The sequence below is a fragment of the Dendrobates tinctorius genome, unplaced genomic scaffold (genome assembly GCF_039654945.1).
Source record: "Dendrobates tinctorius isolate UK_male_01 unplaced genomic scaffold, ASM3965494v1 ptg000138l, whole genome shotgun sequence".
Taxonomy (NCBI): domain Eukaryota; kingdom Metazoa; phylum Chordata; class Amphibia; order Anura; family Dendrobatidae; genus Dendrobates; species Dendrobates tinctorius.
In genome coordinates this window covers 17,064,095-17,090,031 of record NW_027361806.1, presented here as the reverse complement: position 1 = coordinate 17,090,031, position 25,937 = coordinate 17,064,095, and the positions used below count along the sequence as shown (strand labels likewise).

Here is a 25,937-nt window from a genome sequence, read left to right as displayed (position 1 = left end):
CATTTCCTACAATTATTCATCTTTCTGAGGTTCTATAAGGGAAATCGACCTGGTTGCAAAGTAATATCAGGGGCAATATTACTACGCACCTTGGAATGTTTCCTAGTGATTATACACTGCTCAAAAAATAAAGGGAACACTTAAAGAACAGAATATAACTCCAAGTGAATCAAACTTCTGTGAAATCAAACTGTCCACTTAGGAAGCAACACTGATTGACAATCAATTTCACATGCTGTTGTGCAAATGGAATAGACAACAGATGGAAATTATTGGCAATTATCAAGACATCTTCAATAAAGGAGTGGTTCTGCAGGTGGGGACCACAGACCACATCTCAGTACCAATGCTTTCTGGCTGATGTTTTGGTCACTTTTGAATGTTGGTTGTGCTTTCACACTCGTGGTAGCATGAGACGGACTCTACAACCCACACAAGTGGCTCAGGTAGTGCAGCTCATCCAGGATGGCACATCAATGCGAGCTGTGACAAGAAGGTTTGCTGTGTCTGTCAGCGTAGTGTCCAGAGGCTGGAGGCACTACCAGGAGACAGGCCAGTACACCAGGAGACGTGGAGGGGGCCGTATGAGGGAAACAACCCAGCAGCAGGACCACTACCTCCACCTTTGTGCAAGGAGGAACAGGAGGAGCACTGCCAGAGCCCTGCAAAATGACCTCCAGCAGGCCACAAATGTGCATGTGTCTGCACAAACGGTTAGAAACCGACTCCATGAGGATCGTCTGAGTGCCTGACGTCCACAGATGGGGGTTGTGCTCACAGCCCAGCACTGTGCAGGGAGATTGGCATTTGGCTCAGAACACCAAGATTGGCAGATTCTACATTGGCGCCCAGTGCTCTTCACAGATGAGAGCAGGTTTACACTGAGCACATGTGACAGATGTGACAGAGTCTGGAGATGCCGTGGAGAAAGTTCTTACAACATCCTCCAGCATGGCCAAGTTTGGCAGTGGGTCAGTAATGGTATGGGAATGCCTTTCTTTGCAGGGCCGCACAGCCCTCTGTGTGCTAGCCAGAGGTACCCTTACTGCCAGTAGGTACAGGGATGATATCCTCAGGACCATATGCAGGTGTAGTGGGCCCTGGGTTCCTTCTGATTCATGACAATGATAGACCTCATGTGGGTTAAGTGTTTCAGCCATCCCTGCATGATGAAAGCATTGATGCTATGGACTGACCTGCTCATTCTCCAGACCTGAATCCAATTGAGCACATATGGGACAAAATGTCTCGTTCCATTCACCAATTCCACGTTGCACCACAGACTGTCCAGGAGTTGACTGATGATTTAATCCAGGTCTGGGAGTAGATCTCTCAGGAGAACATTCGCTGCCTCATCAGGACCATGCTCAGGCTTTGTAGGGAGGTCATACAGGCACGTGGAGGCCACACACACTACTGAGCATCATCTCCTTGTCTTGAGACATTTCCACTGAAGTTGGATCAGCCGGTAATTTGATTTTCCACTTTCATTTTGAGTATCATTCCAAATCCAGACCTCCATGGGATATCATTTTAATTTTTCCATGATCATTTTTATGTTTTATTGTTCTGAACGCATTCCACTGTGTAATGAATAAAGATTTGCAACTGGATTATTTCATTCAGTGATATCTATGATGTGGTGTTTTAGTGTTCCCTTTATTTTTTTGAGCAGTGTATATTGGCCTTTGGGGGGAGTTATGAATTCTGGAGACCCCTCAACAATGATCATGTTGAATTAATTTTCTCTATCGGAAGCCGATCTGATAGAAGTAAACATTTGGATCAAGGTTTTCTATTTTTTTTTTTATTTATCCAATTTTCAACTGTGAAAAAACTTTTATTATGTAAATGTGACCCTTATTGCCAAAGTTCTAGCGCCTCTTCAGGGTCCTTCTACCCAAACATTCATCACATTCAGCAGCCATAGATAAAATCCTTTTAGGATCTTGAGTCTGAGATCGATTAAACCAAGTGATCCAGTCCGAGGTGAGGATCAGTATTTACTATTGCACATTTATAATCCACTGGTAAAACTTTGAGGAAAATAGAACTTTGTATCATCAAATTCCTCAGGAAGACTTGGGGTAAAGATCTGCTGATCACCGGGAACATCTGACATTAATAATTTATCTATGAACGTCTGGTTCTCCCATAGGCTTTGCAGTGTAGGATTGGACATTGACTGCAGAGCTGCATCGTGCAGATTATTATCCATTGTGACCGTCAGATTCAGCCCCTTAAAAAGATCATCTGCAATGTTCAGTAGGGGCGCATTGTTGGTTGGGACCCCCGAGCTTCCTGATTCCAGGGCAGAGAGCTGTCGTTCCAACATGTGAGTGGGACTGCAGTAGGATCCTCGCCACGGGGAAGTGACATTAGTAATCTGTGGTCTATATCCCAATGTGTGTTCCGGAACCTCAATTTCAGCGGTTGGGATAAGGGGCGCCTCCTCCACGTCATTGATAATGTCAGTTTCTTGGGCAGTAGTCGCTGAGGGGATTGGGCGACTTGTCAGTACAATCGGAATTTCTTCGATCTCCGCAATATCCGGGTCCGAGGGCGGCAGACTATGTGGAGCGATCAAACTCTCTTTGCTTTCCTGCTAAACGATAAGATCGGCGGCTTAGTTGGTAAAATGCACAAGGTGAATACACAAAACACAACCAATGTGACACCTGGAATGAAAGGATATTTACACTATTTTCAGTTTTGTTTTTTTTATTTGCTGCCTAAATGCAAAACTAAGCTACTTTCTAACTTTTTAGTCTTCATTAAAATTGTTCAACAAATTTTATGCTGCAGAATATCTGTAACTCCTTTATCTATCTGGGAGGTCTACAAAAATGGTACAGATTCATCACAGCTCCTGGTCAGTTCTGATGGCTCTACTAGCTCCCCTCTCACTTCTCTCAGTGATAGAGATAGCAGGGATGAGGTTGTACAAATATCTGCAGTGGAGAGGGGAGAAAGTATTCACAGTCTCTGGGAGGGCAAATAAAACAGACTGGAGAAATGAAAGAAAGATAGATCATGGAGAAGAAATAAGTCCAGGGCAGAAGCTATGCTGATATGAAAGTTAGTGAAGATGGCAACATCCTAGATACACACAGAGCTTATATCTAGCTTATATTACTAGGATAGACACAGATCTCACATCCAGCCTATATTACTGTGAGAGACACACAGACCTCTCATCCAACCTATATTACAGTGAGAGACACACAGACCTCACATCCAGACTATATTACTCGGAGAGACACACAGAGCTCGCATCCAGACTATTTTACTGGGAGAGACACACAGACCTCACATCCAACCTATATTACAGTGTGAGACACACAGCGCTCGCATCCAGCCTATATTACTGGGAGAGACACAGACCTCATATCCAGACTATATTACTGGGAGAGACACAGAGCTCACATCCAGCCTGTATTATTGGAGACTGCCCTTCCCGTGGTTGTTCCTTCCCGGGGAAAGACCTGGCTAGTCATTGCTTGCGTTGAGAAACATGTGATGGTGTCTCCGCGGCTGTTGATTTACATGCTTTTGCATATTTCCCATAAGGGATGGGGGCATTGCTCTAGATCACTGCGTTGAGAAACATGTGATGGTGTCTCCGCAGTGTTGGATGTTGATCTCCATGAGGTCACTCATCCTTATGTTCATAGCCTTTCACTAGGCATTGCTCCTACTAGCCAGTTTCCTACTCCACACTGATGAGGGGCAATACCCCGAAACAGCTGTCTGTGGATGGATACCATGTTTTGGCATAGGTGGTTTCCTTCATTGGAGACTGCCCTTCCCGTGGTTGTTCCTTCCCGGGGAAAGACCTGGCTAGTCATTGCTTGCGTTGAGAAACATGTGATGGTGTCTCCGCGGCTGTTGATTTACATGCTTTTGCATATTTCCCATAAGGGATGGGGGCATTGCTCTAGATCACTGCGTTGAGAAACATGTGATGGTGTCTCCGCAGTGTTGGATGTTGATCTCCATGAGGTCACTCATCCTTATGTTCATAGCCTTTCACTAGGCATTGCTCCTACTAGCCAGTTTCCTACTCCACACTGATGAGGGGCAATACCCCGAAACAGCTGTCTGTGGATGGATACCATGTTTTGGCATAGGTGGTTTCCTTCATTGGAGACTGCCCTTCCCGTGGTTGTTCCTTCCCGGGGAAAGACCTGGCTAGTCATTGCTTGCGTTGAGAAACATGTGATGGTGTCTCCGCGGCTGTTGATTTACATGCTTTTGCATATTTCCCATAAGGGATGGGGGCATTGCTCTAGATCACTGCGTTGAGAAACATGTGATGGTGTCTCCGCAGTGTTGGATGTTGATCTCCATGAGGTCACTCATCCTTATGTTCATAGCCTTTCACTAGGCATTGCTCCTACTAGCCAGTTTCCTACTCCACACTGATGAGGGGCAATACCCCGAAACAGCTGTCTGTGGATGGATACCATGTTTTGGCATAGGTGGTTTCCTTCATTGGAGACTGCCCTTCCCGTGGTTGTTCCTTCCCGGGGAAAGACCTGGCTAGTCATTGCTTGCGTTGAGAAACATGTGATGGTGTCTCCGCGGCTGTTGATTTACATGCTTTTGCATATTTCCCATAAGGGATGGGGGCATTGCTCTAGATCACTGCGTTGAGAAACATGTGATGGTGTCTCCGCAGTGTTGGATGTTGATCTCCATGAGGTCACTCATCCTTATGTTCATAGCCTTTCACTAGGCATTGCTCCTACTAGCCAGTTTCCTACTCCACACTGATGAGGGGCAATACCCCGAAACAGCTGTCTGTGGATGGATACCATGTTTTGGCATAGGTGGTTTCCTTCATTGGAGACTGCCCTTCCCGTGGTTGTTCCTTCCCGGGGAAAGACCTGGCTAGTCATTGCTTGCGTTGAGAAACATGTGATGGTGTCTCCGCGGCTGTTGATTTACATGCTTTTGCATATTTCCCATAAGGGATGGGGGCATTGCTCTAGATCACTGCGTTGAGAAACATGTGATGGTGTCTCCGCAGTGTTGGATGTTGATCTCCATGAGGTCACTCATCCTTATGTTCATAGCCTTTCACTAGGCATTGCTCCTACTAGCCAGTTTCCTACTCCACACTGATGAGGGGCAATACCCCGAAACAGCTGTCTGTGGATGGATACCATGTTTTGGCATAGGTGGTTTCCTTCATTGGAGACTGCCCTTCCCGTGGTTGTTCCTTCCCGGGGAAAGACCTGGCTAGTCATTGCTTGCGTTGAGAAACATGTGATGGTGTCTCCGCGGCTGTTGATTTACATGCTTTTGCATATTTCCCATAAGGGATGGGGGCATTGCTCTAGATCACTGCGTTGAGAAACATGTGATGGTGTCTCCGCAGTGTTGGATGTTGATCTCCATGAGGTCACTCATCCTTATGTTCATAGCCTTTCACTAGGCATTGCTCCTACTAGCCAGTTTCCTACTCCACACTGATGAGGGGCAATACCCCGAAACAGCTGTCTGTGGATGGATACCATGTTTTGGCATAGGTGGTTTCCTTCATTGGAGACTGCCCTTCCCGTGGTTGTTCCTTCCCGGGGAAAGACCTGGCTAGTCATTGCTTGCGTTGAGAAACATGTGATGGTGTCTCCGCGGCTGTTGATTTACATGCTTTTGCATATTTCCCATAAGGGATGGGGGCATTGCTCTAGATCACTGCGTTGAGAAACATGTGATGGTGTCTCCGCAGTGTTGGATGTTGATCTCCATGAGGTCACTCATCCTTATGTTCATAGCCTTTCACTAGGCATTGCTCCTACTAGCCAGTTTCCTACTCCACACTGATGAGGGGCAATACCCCGAAACAGCTGTCTGTGGATGGATACCATGTTTTGGCATAGGTGGTTTCCTTCATTGGAGACTGCCCTTCCCGTGGTTGTTCCTTCCCGGGGAAAGACCTGGCTAGTCATTGCTTGCGTTGAGAAACATGTGATGGTGTCTCCGCGGCTGTTGATTTACATGCTTTTGCATATTTCCCATAAGGGATGGGGGCATTGCTCTAGATCACTGCGTTGAGAAACATGTGATGGTGTCTCCGCAGTGTTGGATGTTGATCTCCATGAGGTCACTCATCCTTATGTTCATATTTTACTGGGAGAGACACACAGAGCTCGCATCCAGCCTATTTTACTGGGAGAGACACACAGACCTCACATCCAGACTATATTACTCGGAGAGACACACAGAGCTCGCATCCAGACTATTTTACTGGGAGAGACACACAGACCTCACATCCAACCTATATTACAGTGTGAGACACACAGCGCTCGCATCCAGCCTATATTACTGGGAGAGACACAGACCTCATATCCAGACTATATTACTGGGAGAGACACAGAGCTCACATCCAACCTATATTACAGTGTGAGACACACAGAGCTCACATCCAGCCTATTTTACTGGGAGAGACACAGACCTCACATCCAGCCTATATTACTGGGAGAGACACACAGAGCTCACATCCAGCCTATATTACTGGGAGAGACACACAGAGCTCACATCCAACCTATATTACAGTGTGAGACACACAGAGCTCACATCCAGCCTATTTTACTGGGAGAGACACAGACCTCCCATCCAGCTTATATTACTGGGAGAGACACACAGAGCTCATATCCAGCCTATTTTACTGGGAGAGACACACAGAGCTCACATCCAGCCTATTTTACTGGGAGAGACACAGACCTCACATCCAGCTTATATTACTGGGAGAGACACACAGAGCTCGCATCCAGCTTATATTACTGGGAGAGACACACAGAGCTCGCATCCAGCCTATTTTACTGGGAGAGACACACAGAGCTCGCATCCAGCCTATTTTACTGGGAGAGACACACAGACCTCACATCCAGACTATATTACTCGGAGAGACACACAGAGCTCGCATCCAGACTATTTTACTGGGAGAGACACACAGACCTCACATCCAACCTATATTACAGTGTGAGACACACAGCGCTCGCATCCAGCCTATATTACTGGGAGAGACACAGACCTCATATCCAGACTATATTACTGGGAGAGACACAGAGCTCACATCCAACCTATATTACAGTGTGAGACACACAGAGCTCACATCCAGCCTATTTTACTGGGAGAGACACAGACCTCACATCCAGCCTATATTACTGGGAGAGACACACAGAGCTCACATCCAGCCTATATTACTGGGAGAGACACACAGAGCTCACATCCAACCTATATTACAGTGTGAGACACACAGAGCTCACATCCAGCCTATTTTACTGGGAGAGACACAGACCTCCCATCCAGCTTATATTACTGGGAGAGACACACAGAGCTCATATCCAGCCTATTTTACTGGGAGAGACACACAGAGCTCACATCCAGCCTATTTTACTGGGAGAGACACAGACCTCACATCCAGCTTATATTACTGGGAGAGACACACAGAGCTCGCATCCAGCCTATTTTACTGGGAGAGACACACAGAGCTCACATCCAGCCTATTTTACTGGGAGAGACACAGACCTCACATCCAGCTTATATTACTGGGAGAGACGCACAGAGCTCGCATCCAGCCTATTTTACTGGGAGAGACACACAGAGCTCGCATCCAGCCTATTTTACTGGGAGAGACACACAGAGCTCGCATCCAGCCTATTTTACTGGGAGAGACACACACAGAGCTCACATCCAACCTATATTACAGTGTGAGACACACAGACCTCACATCCAACCTATATTACAGTGTGAGACACACAGAGCTCACATCCAGCCTATTTTACTGGGAGAGACACAGACCTCACATCCAGCTTATATTACTGGGAGAGACACACAGAGCTCACATCCAACCTATATTACAGTGTGAGACACACAGACCTCACATCCAGACTATATTACTGGGAGAGACACACAGAGCTCACATCCAGCTTATATTACTGGGAGACTCACAGACCTCACATACAGCCTATATTACTGGGAGAGATACAGCCCTCACATTCAGCCTATATTACCCGAAGAGACACGCACAAATCGTACATCCAGACTATATTACTAGGATAGACAATCCCACAAAAGATAAAATCGAAACTTGAATCAGGCTGCAAACTTCACATCAGGGGACCTGAAAATGGATGAATGAAATGAAGATTGCAGTCTGAAACTAAGTACAATTTTATTAACTAATGGTAACTACTAACATATGTAAATATCTTCTTTATATATATATATATATATATATATATATATATATATATATATATCAGAGTTGCCCACAGCCTTTGAAGAGTTTTACCCTCTGGTAAAGGACATAGCATATTGGTAGTATGTGCCTTTACTTTAGGATCGGGGTGAGGGTGGGGGGGGGTTCCACCTTTATAACCCATATTGATCCTAATAACTGTTTAGCCCTGTGTGCCCCTCACATGTTACCCTGTACAGTAGCGCCCCCAATCCGCTGTACATGGAATTGCTGCAGGTGAATGGGGCTGGCTGCAGTTGGCACAAAGGCTGAAAGGAGGGCTCCACAGGACATCGGGGTCTTATATACAGAGTATTCACCTGCAGAGACTTCACAGCTGAACTCTTCCTCACATCGGGGTATTCCTTATGTAGGAATTCAGGTAGCAATAGGGTCAAGACTTTTTTTACCCTAAAATAAAGAAAAATGACTCGTTATGTCGAAAAGCATCTGATAGCAATTAAGTGAAATAAGACAGTATTATCATTGTTTCTAAAATATAATGTCTGGAGTTCTAGTGATGGTCTTAAATCTACAATAGAAGTCACCGGCTTTCTGAGCACCAATGAGCTTTCATCAGATCAAGCTTCTCCTTTTCTCTTCCTTTCCATGCTTTACACTGCAGCTCTGCTTGTTCAGCGTCGTATAATCAGAAGCACATCTTTGCATACAGCGCTGCGTTCAATAGAACGAGCATCAAGTTTTTTGGATTTTTTTTGTATAATGACAAGTCATAACATTTTCCAATATACTTCCTGTGATAAATGGTCACTGTAGTTTCAATCCATAAACTGCTGTCCAAAAAAATTTGTAATATTTGTTATCAGAGAAATATGCTCTATAAAAAACCTGCTAAAATGTGTCCTGCTCAAGACAAGACGGATTGCAAGATCACTGAGGGATCAGATTACTGCTTATTTATTCAAGTCTATGGGAAGGAAGAGAAAAGAGCAGAAAGACAGGTACAGAGAAACTCACAGGTGCTGCAAGTTTATAGTGAGTGTTGATTTCACTCCAGCACTGGATTCACAGCTACACTACTCAGTACCACTGTATAATATTCTCCGTGCTGTTTGGCTTCAGAGACAGTAGAGCAAGAATCCCTCATATCTGTATGTGCTGTGTATGGGAGACATCACAGCAGCTCGTTTCCATCCACCAGCTCAGAGACAACTGAAAATTAGTGTTAGAGCCTGCAGAGGGGAAGGCGGTGATTTAATGGTTTTGGCCCTCAATAACTCAGTAAAATGGAGGTCGTCTGGCTTCCTTTTCTGCTGAATTCAAACAAAGCAAAACACAAAAAAATATCAAATTTAGAAGAATCTGATCTTTAAGAAGTACGAGTGAATCAAACATTGGTAAAGCTTCCAATAGGCGACAGCAAGCAGAGATCAGATCAGAGGAACTGATCCAGACGAGGAGATTGGAAAACATGCCGACATTATCATTATACAAAAAAAAAAAAAGTTAAACTGGAATATATAATTTAAAGTGCAAAATGATTATTACAAAAGTTTGTGATTACTATTTAAAAAAAATGATATATGTCCCAGAATAATCTAAACATCAGAAAAAGTCACCCACTGATTCATATCCCCTTTACTATAGCCGTCCCTAGAGTCCCTGGAGGTCTCCTTGCTTTCTTACCCTGTAGATATGGTACATGACCGCTGCAGCCAATCAGTGAGTATTGTTTTGTTTTTTTTGCATTTGTTTTAGTCCATGCTCGGTCCGGTTAAAAAGTAATGGGCAAAACACCAATAGGAAAAAAAGCTTTCGACTACAGATCTAATTTCCAGAAGCCTGTATCTTGACCTTTTTATTTTTTTTTTCCTACGGCTGGTCAATTTTGCTGTGTTAACCCTTCTCCCACCTGCTGTACTTTCTACTGACGTCAGTGTGAAACCACCATGGCGTCACCCTGCTAAACCACTTATTCTAGGAATTCATTAGTGCACGTAGTCAGGGAATGGATACACTGGCTCCCTCTGCTGGCTGAAAACTGGTAATGCATGCATGCTTTCCTCATCCCTTTATATGGCAGTCAGAAAACATACATGATAATGTAATAAATTTTTGGCACTCAACTTGTTGCAAAGTGAAGATTTTTATTTGCAGTCTCAATAATTTAGACGTTTCGGCTTGCACATATAAGCCTTCATCAGTAGGCTGCAAATCAGATACAAATGTACAGTACAAGTCAAGGGCTACATAGTGTACAAATAATCAAGATAACATACAGTGAATAATACAATGTATTCATAGCCGTGCACTAGTGATAGACAGGACGGGTTGAGGTGCACATATATTTGGGAATATGTTCTGCCATTAAATCATGTCGTTTTTGCCTCTTTCTAACACTTTTTTTGATTTTGCAGAGTCGTCAATTCTGAACTACACGCAAATGTCACCGATTGTCTCTGTTACTCCCTCGGACTTCCCCCTCCTGCCTCCTTCAAGCTTAAAAAATTTTATTCAAAAAATTTTTTTTCAAAAAAATTTTTTCTACACACTATAGTTTCTTAGAAACTATTTTCTAATTTTTCTATTTGAACCTCTCTTGGTCTGGAATACCAATCGAGTCATTTTGAACCCACTCTTTTGTGGGACATCATGATACAAAGAACTCCTTTTCCACAGTGACTTGAGATATCTTGCTCAATTTGCATATTGTTTACATCTATATATCTAATTTTTTTCCTTTTTTTAGATATAACCGCATTCATACACAACACCATATGCACACTCGCTAAAATTCTACTTTCTACAAACAATTGCTCTGCGCGTCAACACAGGAAGCACAATTGCCTGTATAGTTCTCTAGAATGACGAGCATTCCAGCGCCACCCCCCATAACACGCCCCTTTACTTTACTAAACCTATCAGCACACCCAAATGGACACATACGTCACTTCCGGTGACGCAGTCCAATCAATCTGACAATGTCCCGCCCACCGTCTATTTAAAACCCACGGTACACGCTATGGACACCCTGGCTACAAGCGGTGGATACCGCGTCCTCCCTGATACAACACGCCGCCACCCACCAAGGGTAAGCCCACTCCTAACTGGACATACATATATAGACTTGATTCTGTAGCGCTATTTAACCCCTCATATACTATACGTTTTGACTTAACAGCTACATCGCATAGCGTGGTATGGGCTCCTTGGGGAATTGAAACCTACAGTTGATTCCCAAACCTGACATTAAGTGAGTGAATCTATTGATGCCTCTTTGTCAACTTTAACCCCCAGTATATTAAGTGAAATTCTCTTTCTTTCTATGATCTACAGACCCCTCACATATGATTCTGTACGGTATCTTCACTGATCATTTCAGTTACAAAATCATTATCAGTTAGTATCTATAATAATTTATTCGTCATTCAACATATAAACATGTTACAGTTACATTTTAGTTCTCTGTTTCAGTCACATTTTCCTTCTCTTTTAAGATAAATGAGAATCATTCTCAATACGTATCAGACCATTCATACCACCATTTTAGTGGTGCCTTATCAACAAGTGAGTAGTGACGGACCATTGATTCCAGCTACTAACCTAATACAATTATTATTATATTATATATACTACATATGTGCTCTTTTTTCTGTCACTTTAGACACATTGCAGACCTATTCAAGAGAGCAGTCTGGGTAGGTTATAGACCTTCCCCTCCTTTATTTTATTTTTTCTCCCAAAAAATGTTTTTTCCTACCTCTCCCTACACCTCAACCCGTCCTGTCTATCACTAGTGAACGGCTATGAATACATTGTATTATTCACTGTATGTTATTTTTGATTATTTGTACACTATGTAGCCCTTGACTTGTACTGTACATTTGTATCTGATTTGCAGCCTACTGATGAAGGCTTATATGTGCAAGCCGAAACGTCTAAATTATTGAGACTGCAAATAAAAATCTTCACTTTGCAACAAGTTGAGTGCCAAAACTTTATTACATTATCTATACTGGTGTGGGAACCTTCTTTTGTGCACCAACGCAGTAGTGCCACGATATATTTGTAGAAAACATACATGTGCACAAGTTTCTGCATCCTGTCTGTAACAATCCCATTGCCCCATTCTTGGATCGCTGGTGTATACATTTTGCATATTCGTGGTCCCGTGATGATTGCTGGAACGGCAAGCAGAGACAAATCCTAATGGTATATACATTACACGCCGCTAAGATTCGGCGGTGATTTTCCAAAGTTTCCCCAGGGCGAGCAACCCCTATAATGACCTGAAGCAGATCAATAGATTGAGTAATTCACTGTATATACATTCAACCAATGTGCTGCAGTGTGCGAGTGTGGAGCGTACAGGTTATATACCTTTCCTGCATTCCAGATAATGTCAAAATGATCGTAGCCAAAACCATCACTCCACAAGCCATTCCCACCAGGAGGCCCACATAGCTGGTAAAATCGTTATCTAAAAAACAGAATTGGTATTAAGTTGCTAATGCCATAATCTAAGGTAGAGGTACATCATAGTCATGCAACGGGTCAAATAAGGGGTTAACTAACTCAGATAAAGCATATTGATTCCACCTGCATCAATAATAACTGAAGGAACGGCTACAAGGTGTGCGAGGGGTTAAACCTTCCCTTTTCCGTTCTCAGCTTTTACCATTTTTGTTCTGCTATCAGTCACCACTAGGGGGAGCTAGGAATAAATGAGAGATTTATAAATATATGAGGGCTCCTTCTAGGGGTGTCTACGAGCAATGACAACTTTATCAAAAGGGGGTTTGTAGTGAACTCTGAACCCTAAAAAGATATATTTAGGAAATTAATCACTACAAAGTTTTGCATCTGCTTAACCTCTTGAGACATAGCTATCTTTTAATTTTTATGCTTCAATTTTTTTAAATATTTCCATTTTTTAATATTTTTTATATTTTTTCAGTCAATGAACTTGTATAAAGGCTCTTTTTTTTTTTTGTGGTCCAACCTGTAGTTTTAATTGGTATCAGCTGCATTAAATCATTTTTTTTATCATATTTAATTCCCCCCACCTCCTATCTGCTTAAATGCTGCGGTCTCGATTGACAGCTGCATCTAAGGGGTTAAACTGCTGCGATCAGCGATTGGTTCAATCATGGCACTTAGCTTTATAAAGCAGACATGGAGCGGACTCGGCTCTATCCTTAGTGTGCGAATCTACTGCGCCTTTTTGGCGGATGTCGTGAAGGGGTTAAAACTGCTGCCACTCTCTGCATGTTAACAGCGCTGCAGCCAATCGCTGAGCTCAGCAGCTCTCACCATGTAGATAGATGGCACAGGCTGCTGAGCTCACTCATTGGTTGTTACGCTGCAGACAAACAGTACAGACCAGGACAGCAGCGCAAACTCAGCTTTGGACCAGGGGATGGTGAGAAACACTTATGAAAGTGGACAAACCATTTAAAATCTGGAGAACCCATACTTGTGAAATAATGTTTATTTCATGGATTTTCATAAGCCCTGATCACATGAAAGAAACAGTCACAGGACTTTCTGCATCCAATCAGCGACATGTCAGTATCGCCCCAATGTTCCTACCTTGATGAAAGTTAGTGCAGTGTTCCGGCCCTTTCCCGGCCCTCGTGGACGCAGAAATGCACACAGAATATTGCTCGCTTGGGTTAAATTTATTGAACAGTAAATGTCTTGTCGATTCAGGGACTTCTAGAAAGAGAAGACATACTGATAGGGAATGTAGATTGTGAGCCCCATCGGGGACAGTGATGATAATGTGTGCAAACTGTAAAGTGCTGCGGAATATGTTAGTGCTATATAAAAATAAAGATTATTATTATTATTATTATTATTATTATTAAAGAAGTAAATGTGTAAAAACCATTGTGATATCTGGAGAGGAGATCGGTGAGTATAAGGATTTTTATTTTTACATAATGTGTTTGTTATAGTCTGGATGGCACCAGAGACAATCCAAGTTCTCTGCAGACAGTGCCACCTAGTGATGAAGTTGCAGAATGCGCTTACAATTGTATGACTATCAAATGATTTACTTACCATAACTTAAATTGGTTTCATTTTGCAACTGCCTTATGTTCAGTGTATACCCGGTGATGAGGCCTCGTCTGTCGCACTGTGCAATCTCAGCCCATTCAATAATTCTTGCTTTTAACGACGGGTTGATTATTTTTACAGAACTGGGACCTGTCTTGGGTTCTGTGGGAGATTAAGGTAAAGTTATGTCAGTTTTTTTTATGAATGAAGGAGATACTATCATGGAAATGTAATTTCAATGAATATATAGCAGGAATTATTAAGGAAGATTTGTGCTGCACAATAATATTTGTATCTGTGGGGCTGGTTGGTTATTCGCTCCTGTCTAACTCCACACCGTTCTTCTGAGTCCCTCCAATAACTGCAGCCGTGGGACCTTATACTGAGTCTGCTGGAATTAGAATATTTCCGGTGAGATAAGATTATTTTCTTGAATAGATCATTTGAAAAACCATAAAGCCGATCTATCATCAAATTTCACTATCCAAACTACATACCTCATTACATAGGTCTCTTAAACCTGATGAGGCTGGTATACTTGTGTAGAAAAGTCTGAAAACCTCATTACATAGGTCTCTTAAACCTGATGAGGCTGGTATACTTGTGTAGAAAACTCTGCAAACCTCATTACATAAGATTCTTAAACCTGATGAGGCTGGTATACTTTTGTAGAGCATTCTGAAAACCTCATTACATAGGTCTCTTAAACCTGATGAGACTGGTATACTTGTGCAGAAAATTCTGAAAACCTCATTACATAGGTCTCTTAAATCTGATGAGACTGGTATACTTGTGCAGAAAATTCTGAAAACCTCATGACATGAGATTTTTAAACCTGATGAGGCTGGTATACTTGTGTAGAAAATTCTGCAAACCTCATTACATAAGATTCTTAAACCCGATGAGGCTGGTATACTTTTGTAGAGCATTCTGAAAACCTCATTACATAGGTCTCTTAAACCTGATGAGACTGGTATACTTGTGCAGAAAATTCTGAAAACCTCATTACATAGGTCTCTTAAACCTGATGAGACTGGTATACTTGTGCAGAAAATTCTGAAAACCTCATTACATAGGTCTCTTAAATCTGATGAGACTGGTATACTTGTGCAGAAAATTCTGAAAACCTCATGACATGAGATTTTTAAACCTGATGAGGCTGGTATACTTGTGTAGAAAATTCTGCAAACCTCATTACATAAGATTCTTAAACCCGATGAGGCTGGTATACTTTTGTAGAGCATTCTGAAAACCTCATTACATAGGTCTCTTAAACCTGATGAGACTGGTATACTTGTGCAGAAAATTCTGAAAACCTCATTACATAGGTCTCTTAAACCTGATGAGACTGGTATACTTGTGCAGAAAATTCTGAAAACCTCATTACATAGGTCTCTTAAATCTGATGAGACTGGTATACTTGTGCAGAAAATTCTGAAAACCTCATGACATAAGATTTTTAAACCTGATGAGGCTGGTATACTTGTGTAGAAAATTCTGCAAACCTCATTACATAAGATTCTTAAACCTGATGAGGCTGGTATACTTGTGCAGAAAAGTCTGAAAACCTCATTACATAGGTCTCTTAAACCTGATGAGGCTGGTATACCTGTGTAGAAAATTCTGCAAACCTCATTACATAAGATTCTTAAACCTGATGAGGCTGGTATACTTGTGCAGAAAAGTCTGAAAACCTCATTACATAGGTCTCTTAAACCTGATGAGGCTGGTATACCTGTGTAGAAAATTCTGCTAACCTCATTACATAAGATTCTTAAACCTGATGAGGCTGGTATACTTTTGTAGAGCATTCTGAAAACCTCATTACATAGGTCTCTTAAACTTGATGAGACTGGTATACTTGTGCAGAAAATTCTGAAAACCTCTTTACACAGGTCTCTTAAACCTAATGAGACTGGTATACTTGTGCAGAAAATTCTGAAAACCTTATGACATAAGATTCTTAAACCTGATGAGGTTGGTATACTTACGTAGAACATTCTGAAAACCTCATTACATAGGTCTCTTAAAAACCTGATGAGGCTGGTATACTTGCATAGAAAATTCTATGTTAGAATAGCTGTATAATGCATTTTGAAAGTTTCAGCTCGATCTCTGCCTACCTACTCTGACAACTCTTCAGGGTCCCTCCTCCTCCATGCTACTAAAATTTTGAAAAGTTGCAAAAAAAAAAAACCCCAAAAAGGTTAAAGACAATTTTGAAAAATTTAACATAAAAAATTCAATGAAAACCAAAAGACAAAACTTGAAAAGTGACCTAAAAAATGCAAATGATGAATCGAGTCCATAGTGTTCTACTAATGTGCAGCATCCAAATAATAATCCTTTAGAGCCTAAATAATGCTGCCATGTTGTTCTCACATAAAACCGCCATACACATCTATAGTCTTGGATACATGGAGATACAGAGGCTACAAAGCACCATAGTGAGGAGTAGATGACGGCACAGTATGGAAAAGATCACATTACATTATACCGGACCCACCTAATTCCTGACTGTACCCGTAGACGGTCCCAGCTCTGCGGACTGTAGTGCTGTATACCGCGTATAGGGAAACACCGACACGCTGTCCTGGAGCGACGTCCCCTACAAAACAAGGCGCACGTCAATCAATGAGCGTACGATGTGCGGATGAAGCATGAATCAGTGGGAAGAAAAATCCACAAATCTGTCACTGATGAGAAGTGGTCGGGGCGACCTCTTATACTGCAGATACAATGTGGCAAAGAGCAAAATGTCCTCCTGACCATGCGACATCAGTTTAGGGGACTGTTCCACCCTGAGAGCTGAGCACATAAGAGATGATGATCCCACATAATACTGCCCTATAATGCTGACAAATAGCCCAGACCACAGATCTGCCGGCATCTGCTCCTATGTTATATTCTGGCCCTGTACACACCTGAGGACGCCGCAGCAATCTCCTCCGTTGTTCTGGAGCGTTTACCTTTTATTGTAAAGTTTCTTTGTTCTTTTCCAACCTTCTTCCATGATACTTTTCTGTGTTTTCCATCACAAGAATCAGATATCCACTGTAGAACGTACCATCTAACGGGCTGAGCGGAGCTGGCGGGCGGCTGCCATTGCACCCACACAGAAGATGGATGTAAAGAGCCTACTGTGACATGCTGTGGTCCTAGAAAACAGGAGCAGAGGCTGAGCAATACCGCAGGCAGAACGCTGCCATGTGCAGCTCTGGCCAACAGACCACTGACAAATGTTCAGTTTGTCTGATTTCTCTATAGGAAGATTTTTGAGTAAAATGTAAATTGTTCCTTTATTCTATAAACTTCTGACAACACGTCTCCGAATTTCCAAGCAATAAATTTAGGTTTTTTTCTGAAAAGGAGAAATGATCGAAATTTAAAAAAAACAACAACCCCAGTGCTTTCAGACCTCAAATAATGCAAAGAAAACAAGTTCATCATCATTTAGAAACAACAATACTAATGTTTTACCTCAGGAAGAGTTCAGAAATCAATATTTTGTGGAATCCCCATGATTATGAAAAACAGCTTTCATGCGTCTTGGCTGCTTTCCACCAGTCTCTCACACGGCTCCTGGTGCAAAAATGTAAGCAGTTCCTCTTTGATGGCTTGTGAGTGACTATCCATCATCCTCTTGATTACATTCCAGAGGTTTTCATTGGGGTTCAGGTCTGGAGAATGGGCTGCCCATGACAGGGTCTAGATGTGGTGGTCCCTTAATTTTTGCCAGAGCTGTATGTCTGTATACAGGGAGCTCCCCTAGTGGTGACTGCAGACAGGATCTTATGTATACAGGGGGCTCCTCCTAGTGGTGACTGCAGACAGGATCTTATCATGTATCTCTGTATACAGGGAGCTCCCCCTAGTGGTGGCTGGAGACAGGATCTTATCATGTATCTCTGTATACAGGGAGCTCCCCCTAGTGGTGGCTGCAGACAGGATCTTATGTATACAGGGGGCTCCTCCTAGTGGTGACTGCAGACAGGATCTTATGTATACAGGAGGCTCCTTCTAGTGGTGGCTGCAGACAGGATCTTATCATGTATCTCTATATACAGGGAGCTCCCCCTAGTGGTGGCTGCAGACAGAATCTTATCATGTATCTCTGTATACAAGGAGCTCCCCCTAGTAGTGGCTACAGACAGGATCTTATCATGTATCTCTGTATACAAGGAGCTTCCCCTAGTGGTGGCTGCAGACAGAATCTTATCATGTATCTCTGTATACAAGGAGCTCCCCCTAGTAGTGGCTACAGACAGGATCTTATCATGTATCTCTGTATACAAGGAGCTCCCCCTAGTAGTGGCTACAGACAGGATCTTATCATGTATGTGTAATTCCTATAAGTGTGTACCAGAAGTGTGAAGATTAATTTAAGAATTAAAACCAGAAGGATGTATACAGACTGTGCCCTGCTACCTGCCACCATCGCACTCTAACAAGCATCTCTATTCTTCCGACAGGTATGTTCATCCACCCAGCTCTCCTGCTGTCTGTCTATGAAGGGCACACAGTGCATCACCCAGCTTTGCACATAGACTTGCCTCTGCACCTAGCATTCACATGGTATGCCTTTCAGCTAACCCCAGCTTACCCCAGTGTTATTTATGACCTTGTTTACTCTGGCTTGATCATATGCATCTGGTCCACTGTTAATTGTCTGACCAAGAAGAGCAGAGACCACTCCTCTCTGCTTCACACCTGACTGCACTTAGTTGTACATATATTGCAGAGCACAACTCGGCATAAAGACTTCAGTCTGCAGTGTGTTTCCTATAAGTGTGTTCTAGAAGTGTGAAGATTAATTTAAGAATTAAAACCAGAAGTGAACCAGAAGGGAACTGAAGGTAACTGTACACAGTCACTGTAAACAATGTTTCTGTTTGTTTTCACTTTCACCCCAATAATCCTTCACTTTCTGCTAATTCCCCTAATCCCTACTCCTAGTAAGGAACTGTTCATCTCTTCTTCAATCCTCCCCATCCACCTCACCTCCGTCTCAAAACTGTTCCTTACCATACAATCCTCTGTCTCCAAACACAGACAGCCCCCTCATGCCCTCTCCTGCTCCCACCTGCTAACACTTTCTCTGCTCCTTCTCACTGCTGGTGATATCTCTCCAAATCCTGATCCTCCTCACCACATTCCCACAGTCATTTCTACCTCCCATCCACGCTCTATCACAACCTTCCGTAACCACTCCAACCTTATACCCATTCACCCAGCCCCCGCTTCCCCAGTCCCACTAACAGGAGCTCTGTGGAACGCTCGCTCTGTCTGCAACAAGCTTTCCTACATCCATGATCTTTTTGTTGCTACCAAACTTTCCTTCCTCGCCATCACCGAAACCTGGCTCACCCCCTCTAACACAGCCTCTCCTGCTGCACTTTCGTATGGCGGCTTCCACCTTTCTCACACCCCCCGCCCCAGCAGCAAACATGGCGGAGGAGTTAGTTTTCTCCTGTCAGATACCTGCTCCTTCACCCCAATCCCACTGCCACCCTCTGTTACCCTCCCTTCCTTTGAGGTGCATTCTGTGCGCATCTACTCCCCCTCCAACCTCCAACTGGCTGTCATCTACCGCCCCCCAGGGCCAGCCACCACCTTCTTTGACCACTTCACCACCTGGTTACTTCATTTCCTTTCCGTGGACATCCCTACTATCATCATGGGCGACTTCAACATCCCCATTGACACTTCCCTCTCAGCTGCCACTAAACTCCTATCTCTCACTTCCTCCTTCGGCCTCACTCAATGGTCTTCTACAGCCACCCACAAAGATGGCCACACACTGGACCTCATCTTCACCCACCTCTGCTCCCTATCTAACCTCTCTAACTCACCTCTTCCTCTCTCTGACCACAACCTTCTCACATTCTCTTCCCTCTTCACTCCATGTCTACAATCCCCACCCCACAAACTTTCACACCCTCGCAGGAATCTTAAACACCTTGACCTACACTCATTCTCTGAATCCCTCCTCCCTCTTACAGATATAAGTTCCTTACACAATGCGGATGATGCTGCCGCTCTATATAACACCACAATAGCTGTAGCTTTGGAATCCGCTGCCCCACTTACACATACCAAAACTCGCAAAATCAACAGACAGCCCTGGCACACCAGCCTGACCAAAGAGCTGAGGCGAGCTTCCAGGGCTGCTGAGTGCAGATGGAAAAGATCCCACTCCAACGAGCACTTCATCGCATTCAAACAGTCCCTCACTACTTTCAAGACCACACTCGCCACAGCTAAACAAACCTACTTCTCATCTCTCATATCCTCCCTGTCTCACAACCCTAAACAGTTATTCAACACCTTCAATTCTCTCCTCCGCCCCCCAGCACCTCCTCCCTCCCCACTCATCTCAGCTGAAGACTTTGCCTCATTTTTCAAGCAGAAGATTGATAACATCAGAGACAGTTTTGGTCAACAACCCCCAGAGCCCTTCCTCCCGACTTCCCAGCCCTCCACCTTCAAAACCAAATTCTCCACCATTACAGAAGATCGACTCTCCACTCTACTCTCAAGATCACATCTCACCACCTGTGCTCTCGACCCGATCCCATCCCACTTCATACCAAACCTCACCACAGTCTTCATCCCAACTCTAACCCATCTCTTCAACCTATCACTAACAACTGGTGTTTTCCCCTCAAGCTTTAAACATGCCTCCATCACACCTATCCTCAAAAAGCCCTCTCTTGACCCATCCTCTGTATCTAGCTATCGCCCTATATCACTTCTCCCCTACGCCTCCAAGCTCCTGGAACAACACGTCTACCTTGAACTGTCCTCCCATCTCTCTTCTTGCTCCCTCTTCGACCGCTTACAATCTGGCTTCCGGTCACACCACTCCACTGAAACTGACCTTACTAAGGTCACCAATGACTTCTTAACCACCAAGAGCAAGCAACACTACTCTGTCCTCCTCCTCCTGGACCTGTCGGCTGCCTTTGACACAGTGGACCATTCCCTATTATTACAGACCCTCTCATCCCTCGGCATCACAGACTTGGCCCTATCCTGGATCTCATCATACCTAACAGACCGGACATTCAGCGTCTCCCACTCACACACCACCTCCTCACCTCGCCCCCTATCTGTCGGAGTCCCACAAGGTTCAGTCCTTGGGCCCCTGCTGTTCTCTATTTACACCTTTGGCCTGGGACAGCTCATAGAATCTCATGGCTTTCAGTATCATCTCTATGCTGATGACACACAGATCTACATCTCTGGACCAGATATCACCTCCCTACTAACCAGAATCCCTCAATGTCTGTCCACTATTTCATCCTTCTTCTCCGCTAGATTTCTGAAACTCAACATGGACAAAACAGAATTCATCATCTTTCCCCCATCTCACGTGACCCCCCCTATGAACCTATCAATTACAGTAAATGACTGCCCACTCTCCCAAGTCCCACAAGCTCGCTGCCTCGGAGTAATCCTTGACGCTGATCTCTCCTTCAAACCACATATCCAAGCCCTTTCCACTTCCTGCCGACTTCAACTCAAAAATATTTCACGAATCAGTTCATTCCTCACCCAAGAATCTGCAAAAACCCTAGTCCATGCCCTCATCATCTCTCGCCTTGACTACTGCAACCTCCTGCTCTGTGGCCTCCCCTCAAACACTCTCGCACCCCTCCAATCTATTCTAAACTCTGCTGCCCGACTAATCCACCTGTCCCCCCGCTATTCCCCAGCTTCTCCCCTCTGTCAATCCCTTCACTGGCTCCCAATTGCCCAGAGAGTCCATTACAAAACCCTAACCATGACATACAAAGCCATCCACAACCTGTCTCCTCTCGTCTCCCGGTACTTTCCCGCACGGAAACTCCGATCCTCACAAGATCTCCTTCTCTACTCCCCTCTTATCTCCTCTTCCCACAATCGCATACAAGATTTCTCTCGCGCATCACCCCTACTCTGGAACTCTCTACCACAACATATCAGACTCTCACCTACCATCGAAACCTTCAAAAAGAGCCTGAAGACCCACCTCTTCCGACAAGCCTATAACCTGCAGTAACCACCGATCGACCAAACCGCTGCACGACCAGCTCTACCCTCGCCTACTGTATTATCACCCATCCCTTGTAGATTGTGAGCCCTCGCGGGCAGGGTCCTCTCTCCTCCTGTACCAGTTATGACTTGTATTGTTTAAGATTATTGTACTTTTATTATGTATACCCCTCCCTACATGTAAAGCGCCATGGTATAAATGGCGCTAGAACAATAAATAATAATAATAATAATAATGATAATAATAATAATAATAATAATAATGTATTTCTGTATACAGGGAGTTCCCCCCTAGTGGTGGCTGTAGACAGAATCTTATCATGTATCTCTGTATACAGGGAGCTCCCCCTAGTGGTGGCTGCAGACAGGATCTTATCATGTATCTCTGTATACAGGGAGCTGCCCCTAGTGGGGGCTGCAGACAGAATCTTATCATGTATCTCTGTATACAGGGAGCTCCCCCTAGTAGTGGCTACAGACAGGATCTTATCATGTATCTCTGTATACAAGGAGCTCCCCCTAGTGGTGGCTACAGACAGGATCTTATGTATCTCTGTATACAGGGAGCTCCCCTTAATATTGGCTTCAAACACCCCCAGTAAATAAATATAAAAATATCAATTATTTCAGGATTTTGGACCCATTAAGATAAAAAGTCAAAACTGCATTATATTCCAGACTCCCGGTGCTGCACTCAGTAGTGAACTTCCTAGAATTACTGAAAGTTGCATTATTATAAATGTTTAGCTTTTTTCTGACCATGAGATTCTCACCATTTCCGTCTTCCTCTTGCAGCGGCAGATCAGCTGCTGGAGAAAACCCATATGGATTATACGCCGCGGTGAACACCATCTGTACTCCTTTTGGTATCAGAGCGTCACACTGTACCTCGAATGAGGAGCATCGCCTCAGACTTGTCCGTACTCCTTCATTATAATAATATACTTCATAGCTGGAGACATTTATCCGTGGTGGATCATCGAGATCTGTCTGAGATACAAAAGAATCGCATTAATAAACGGTGAGTGATGTCGATCAGGTAGTTATTTTTAAAGGAGTTTTACAGGACTTACATATCGATGACCTATCCATAAAATAGGTCATCAATAAACCGATCAGCTGACAGCAGCTCCTGCAGCCGGCGGAAGTAGACAGTGTAGTGGCCGTTCACGTGTACTACATCTCAGATCACATTCACTTCAATAAGAGGAATCTATGAACATTTAGTAATATCGAAGTCACCCCTGGGAGCCATAACTTTATATAATACCTCAATGAGGATAGTGACTTCCTGAGTTCCATCAGGGCGCTGCTGACCAAGAAGCCTCCACACATTAGGAATTTCCTCAGGAGCTATAGGAAAAAGTAAAATGTTCAAGCCATTTTCCAAAATGAACAGGATCTTATCCTGTATCTCTGTATACAGGGAGCTCCCTCTAGTGGTGGCTGCAGACAGGATCTTATCATGTATCTCTGTATACAGGGAGCTCCCTCTAGTGGTGGCTGCAGACAGGATCTTATCATGTATCTCTGTATACAGGGAGCTCCCTCTAGTGGTGGCTGCAGACAGGATCTTATCATGTATCTCTATATACAGGGAGCTCCCCCTAGAGGTGACTGCAGACAGAATCTTATCATGTATCTCTGTATACAGGGAGCTCCCCTAGTGGTGGCTGCAGACAGGATCTTATCATGTATCTCTGTATAAAGGAATTTCCCTTAGTGGTGGCTGCAGACAGGATCTTATCATGTATCTCTGTATACAGGGAGCTCCCCCTAGTGGTGACTGCAGACAGAATCTCATCATGTATCTCTGTATACAGGGAGCTCCCCCTAGTTGTGGCTGCAGACAGAATCTTATCATGTATCTCTGTATACTGGGAGCTCCCCCTAGTGGTGGCTGCAAACAGGATCTTATCATGTATCTATACAGGGAGCTCCCCCTAGTGGTGACTGCAGACAGGATCTTATCATGTATCTCTGTATACAGGGAGCTCCCCCTAGAGGTGGCTGCAGACAGGATCTTATCATGTATCTCTGCATACAGGGAGCTCCCCCTAGTAGTGGCTGCAGGCAGGATCTTATCATGTATCTCTGTGTACAGAGAGCTCCCCCTAGTGGTGGCTGCAGACAGGATCTTATCATGTATCTATGTATACAGGGAGCTCCCCCTAGTGGTGGCTGCAGACAGGATCTTATCATGTATCTGTGTATACAGGGAACTCCCCCTAGTGGTGGCTGCAGACAGGATCTTATCATGTATCTCTGTATACAGGGAGCTCCCCCTAGTGGTGGCTGCAGACAGGATCTTACCATGTATCTCTGTATACAGGGAGCTCCCCCTAGTGGTGGCTGCAGACAGGATCTTATCATGTATCTCTGTATACAGGGAGCTCCCCCTAGTGGTGACTGCAGACAGGATCTTACCATGTATCTCTGTATACAGGGAGCTCCCCCTAGTGGCGGCTGCAGACAGGATCTTATCATGTATCTCTGTGTACAGGGAGCTCCCCCTAGTGGTGGCTGCAGGCAGGATTTTATCATGTATCTGTGTACAGAGAGCTCCCCCTAGTGGTGGCTGCTGACAGGATCTTATCATGTATCTGTGTATACAGGGAACTCCCCCTAGTGGTGGCTGCAGACAGGATCTTATCATGTATCTCTGTATACAGGGAGCTCCCCCTAGTGGTGGCTGCAGACAGGATCTTATCATGTATCTCTGTATACAGGGAGCTCTCCCTAGTGGTGACTGCAGACAGGATCTTACCATGTATCTCTGTATACAGGGAGCTCCCCCTAGTGGTGGCTGCAGAGTCTTATCAAGTATCTCTATATACAGGGAGCTCCCCCCAGTGGTGGCTGCAGACAGGATCTTACCATGTATCTCTGTATACAGGGAGCTCCCTGTAGTGGTGCATTATAAACAAAGAATTTATCCTCATGCCTATTCTTTCTGCTTCTTTCACAGATAGCTCTACAAATCTTATATTAAGGTCTGGAATTCTTTATTGTTTTTTTTCCATCATCTTTTATTAATTTATTTTTTTAGTAGTTTTTAATTTGTTGAGCTCCAAATTCTCATCCAATTGCATCTCACTGCAGCTACCACTATAGGGAGCTTACTGTTTCACACAATCCGCTGCTCCCCCTAGTGGTGGCTGCGGGAGGCCACGTTAGGGAGCCCAGTAGTGGCAGTGCAGTACATACGTGAAGGTGGTATCATATGGGGGCTGCTCCATTTACTCCAATAACTCTTTCCAAACTTCTCTCTGCATCGAAGGCGTAAAGAATCTGCATCACGAATTTTCTTTAGTAAAATAACATTATTTATATTCATTTCTTCCCCGGCCTGTGAAATGGATGCAAGAATTTATATTAAAGGCTAGTATTCCACAGATTATATTAGTATCACATGGTACCCATTTACATAAAGTTTTCAAAGATGAAAGTCCTGAGTGAAGATACCCCGACCCTATGTGAGTCCAGGGTTTTTTTGCTCAGAAAATCATAAGTTAGTACCATAGATTATAATAATGGCAAGCTGATCTTTATCAAATGAAAAAGATTCCATTCTAGATTAAATTGCACTTAGCACGTACTGTTCATGCATCATGATTAATATTTAGCA

The 25,937-nt window shown here is 43.8% G+C and overlaps 2 protein-coding genes across 3 annotated transcripts in view; one reads left to right on the top strand and one right to left on the bottom strand.

Moving 5' to 3' along the window:
* Positions 1 to 1,785: 1,785 nt before the first annotated feature.
* The window catches only part of IL23R (interleukin 23 receptor), a 44,376-nt gene continuing 20,224 nt past the window's right edge, over positions 1,786 to 25,937 (bottom strand). The window contains exons 7-16 of one of the 2 annotated variants that reach the window (XM_073544744.1): positions 25,517 to 25,658; positions 23,580 to 23,662; positions 23,083 to 23,299; positions 17,242 to 17,430; positions 16,779 to 16,880; positions 14,276 to 14,434; positions 13,802 to 13,927; positions 12,590 to 12,689; positions 8,569 to 8,659; positions 1,786 to 2,605 (exon numbers count right to left, since the gene is read on the bottom strand). In XM_073544744.1, the coding sequence (XP_073400845.1) occupies positions 2,018 to 2,605; positions 8,569 to 8,659; positions 12,590 to 12,689; positions 13,802 to 13,927; positions 14,276 to 14,434; positions 16,779 to 16,880; positions 17,242 to 17,430; positions 23,083 to 23,299; positions 23,580 to 23,662; positions 25,517 to 25,658 (1,797 nt within the window). In that variant the 3' untranslated portion in view covers positions 1,786 to 2,017. The remainder of the gene's footprint in view (positions 2,606 to 8,568; positions 8,660 to 12,589; positions 12,690 to 13,801; positions 13,928 to 14,275; positions 14,435 to 16,778; positions 16,881 to 17,241; positions 17,431 to 23,082; positions 23,300 to 23,579; positions 23,663 to 25,516; positions 25,659 to 25,937) is intronic. The other variant, XM_073544745.1, reaches the window with a different exon arrangement.
* LOC141048762 (uncharacterized) lies at positions 11,184 to 23,176 on the top strand. The gene is made up of 2 exons (XM_073544743.1): positions 11,184 to 11,300; positions 18,745 to 23,176. Exon 2 carries the CDS (start codon positions 19,155 to 19,157, stop codon positions 22,314 to 22,316), a length of 3,162 nt encoding a protein of 1,053 aa, XP_073400844.1. The 5' UTR covers positions 11,184 to 11,300; positions 18,745 to 19,154; the 3' UTR covers positions 22,317 to 23,176.

Excerpts from the sequence above, each read along its gene's own strand:
- LOC141048762 (XM_073544743.1), top strand. The coding sequence starts at position 19,155 with ATGTTTCTGTTTGTTTTCACTTTCACCCCAATAATCCTTCACTTTCTG.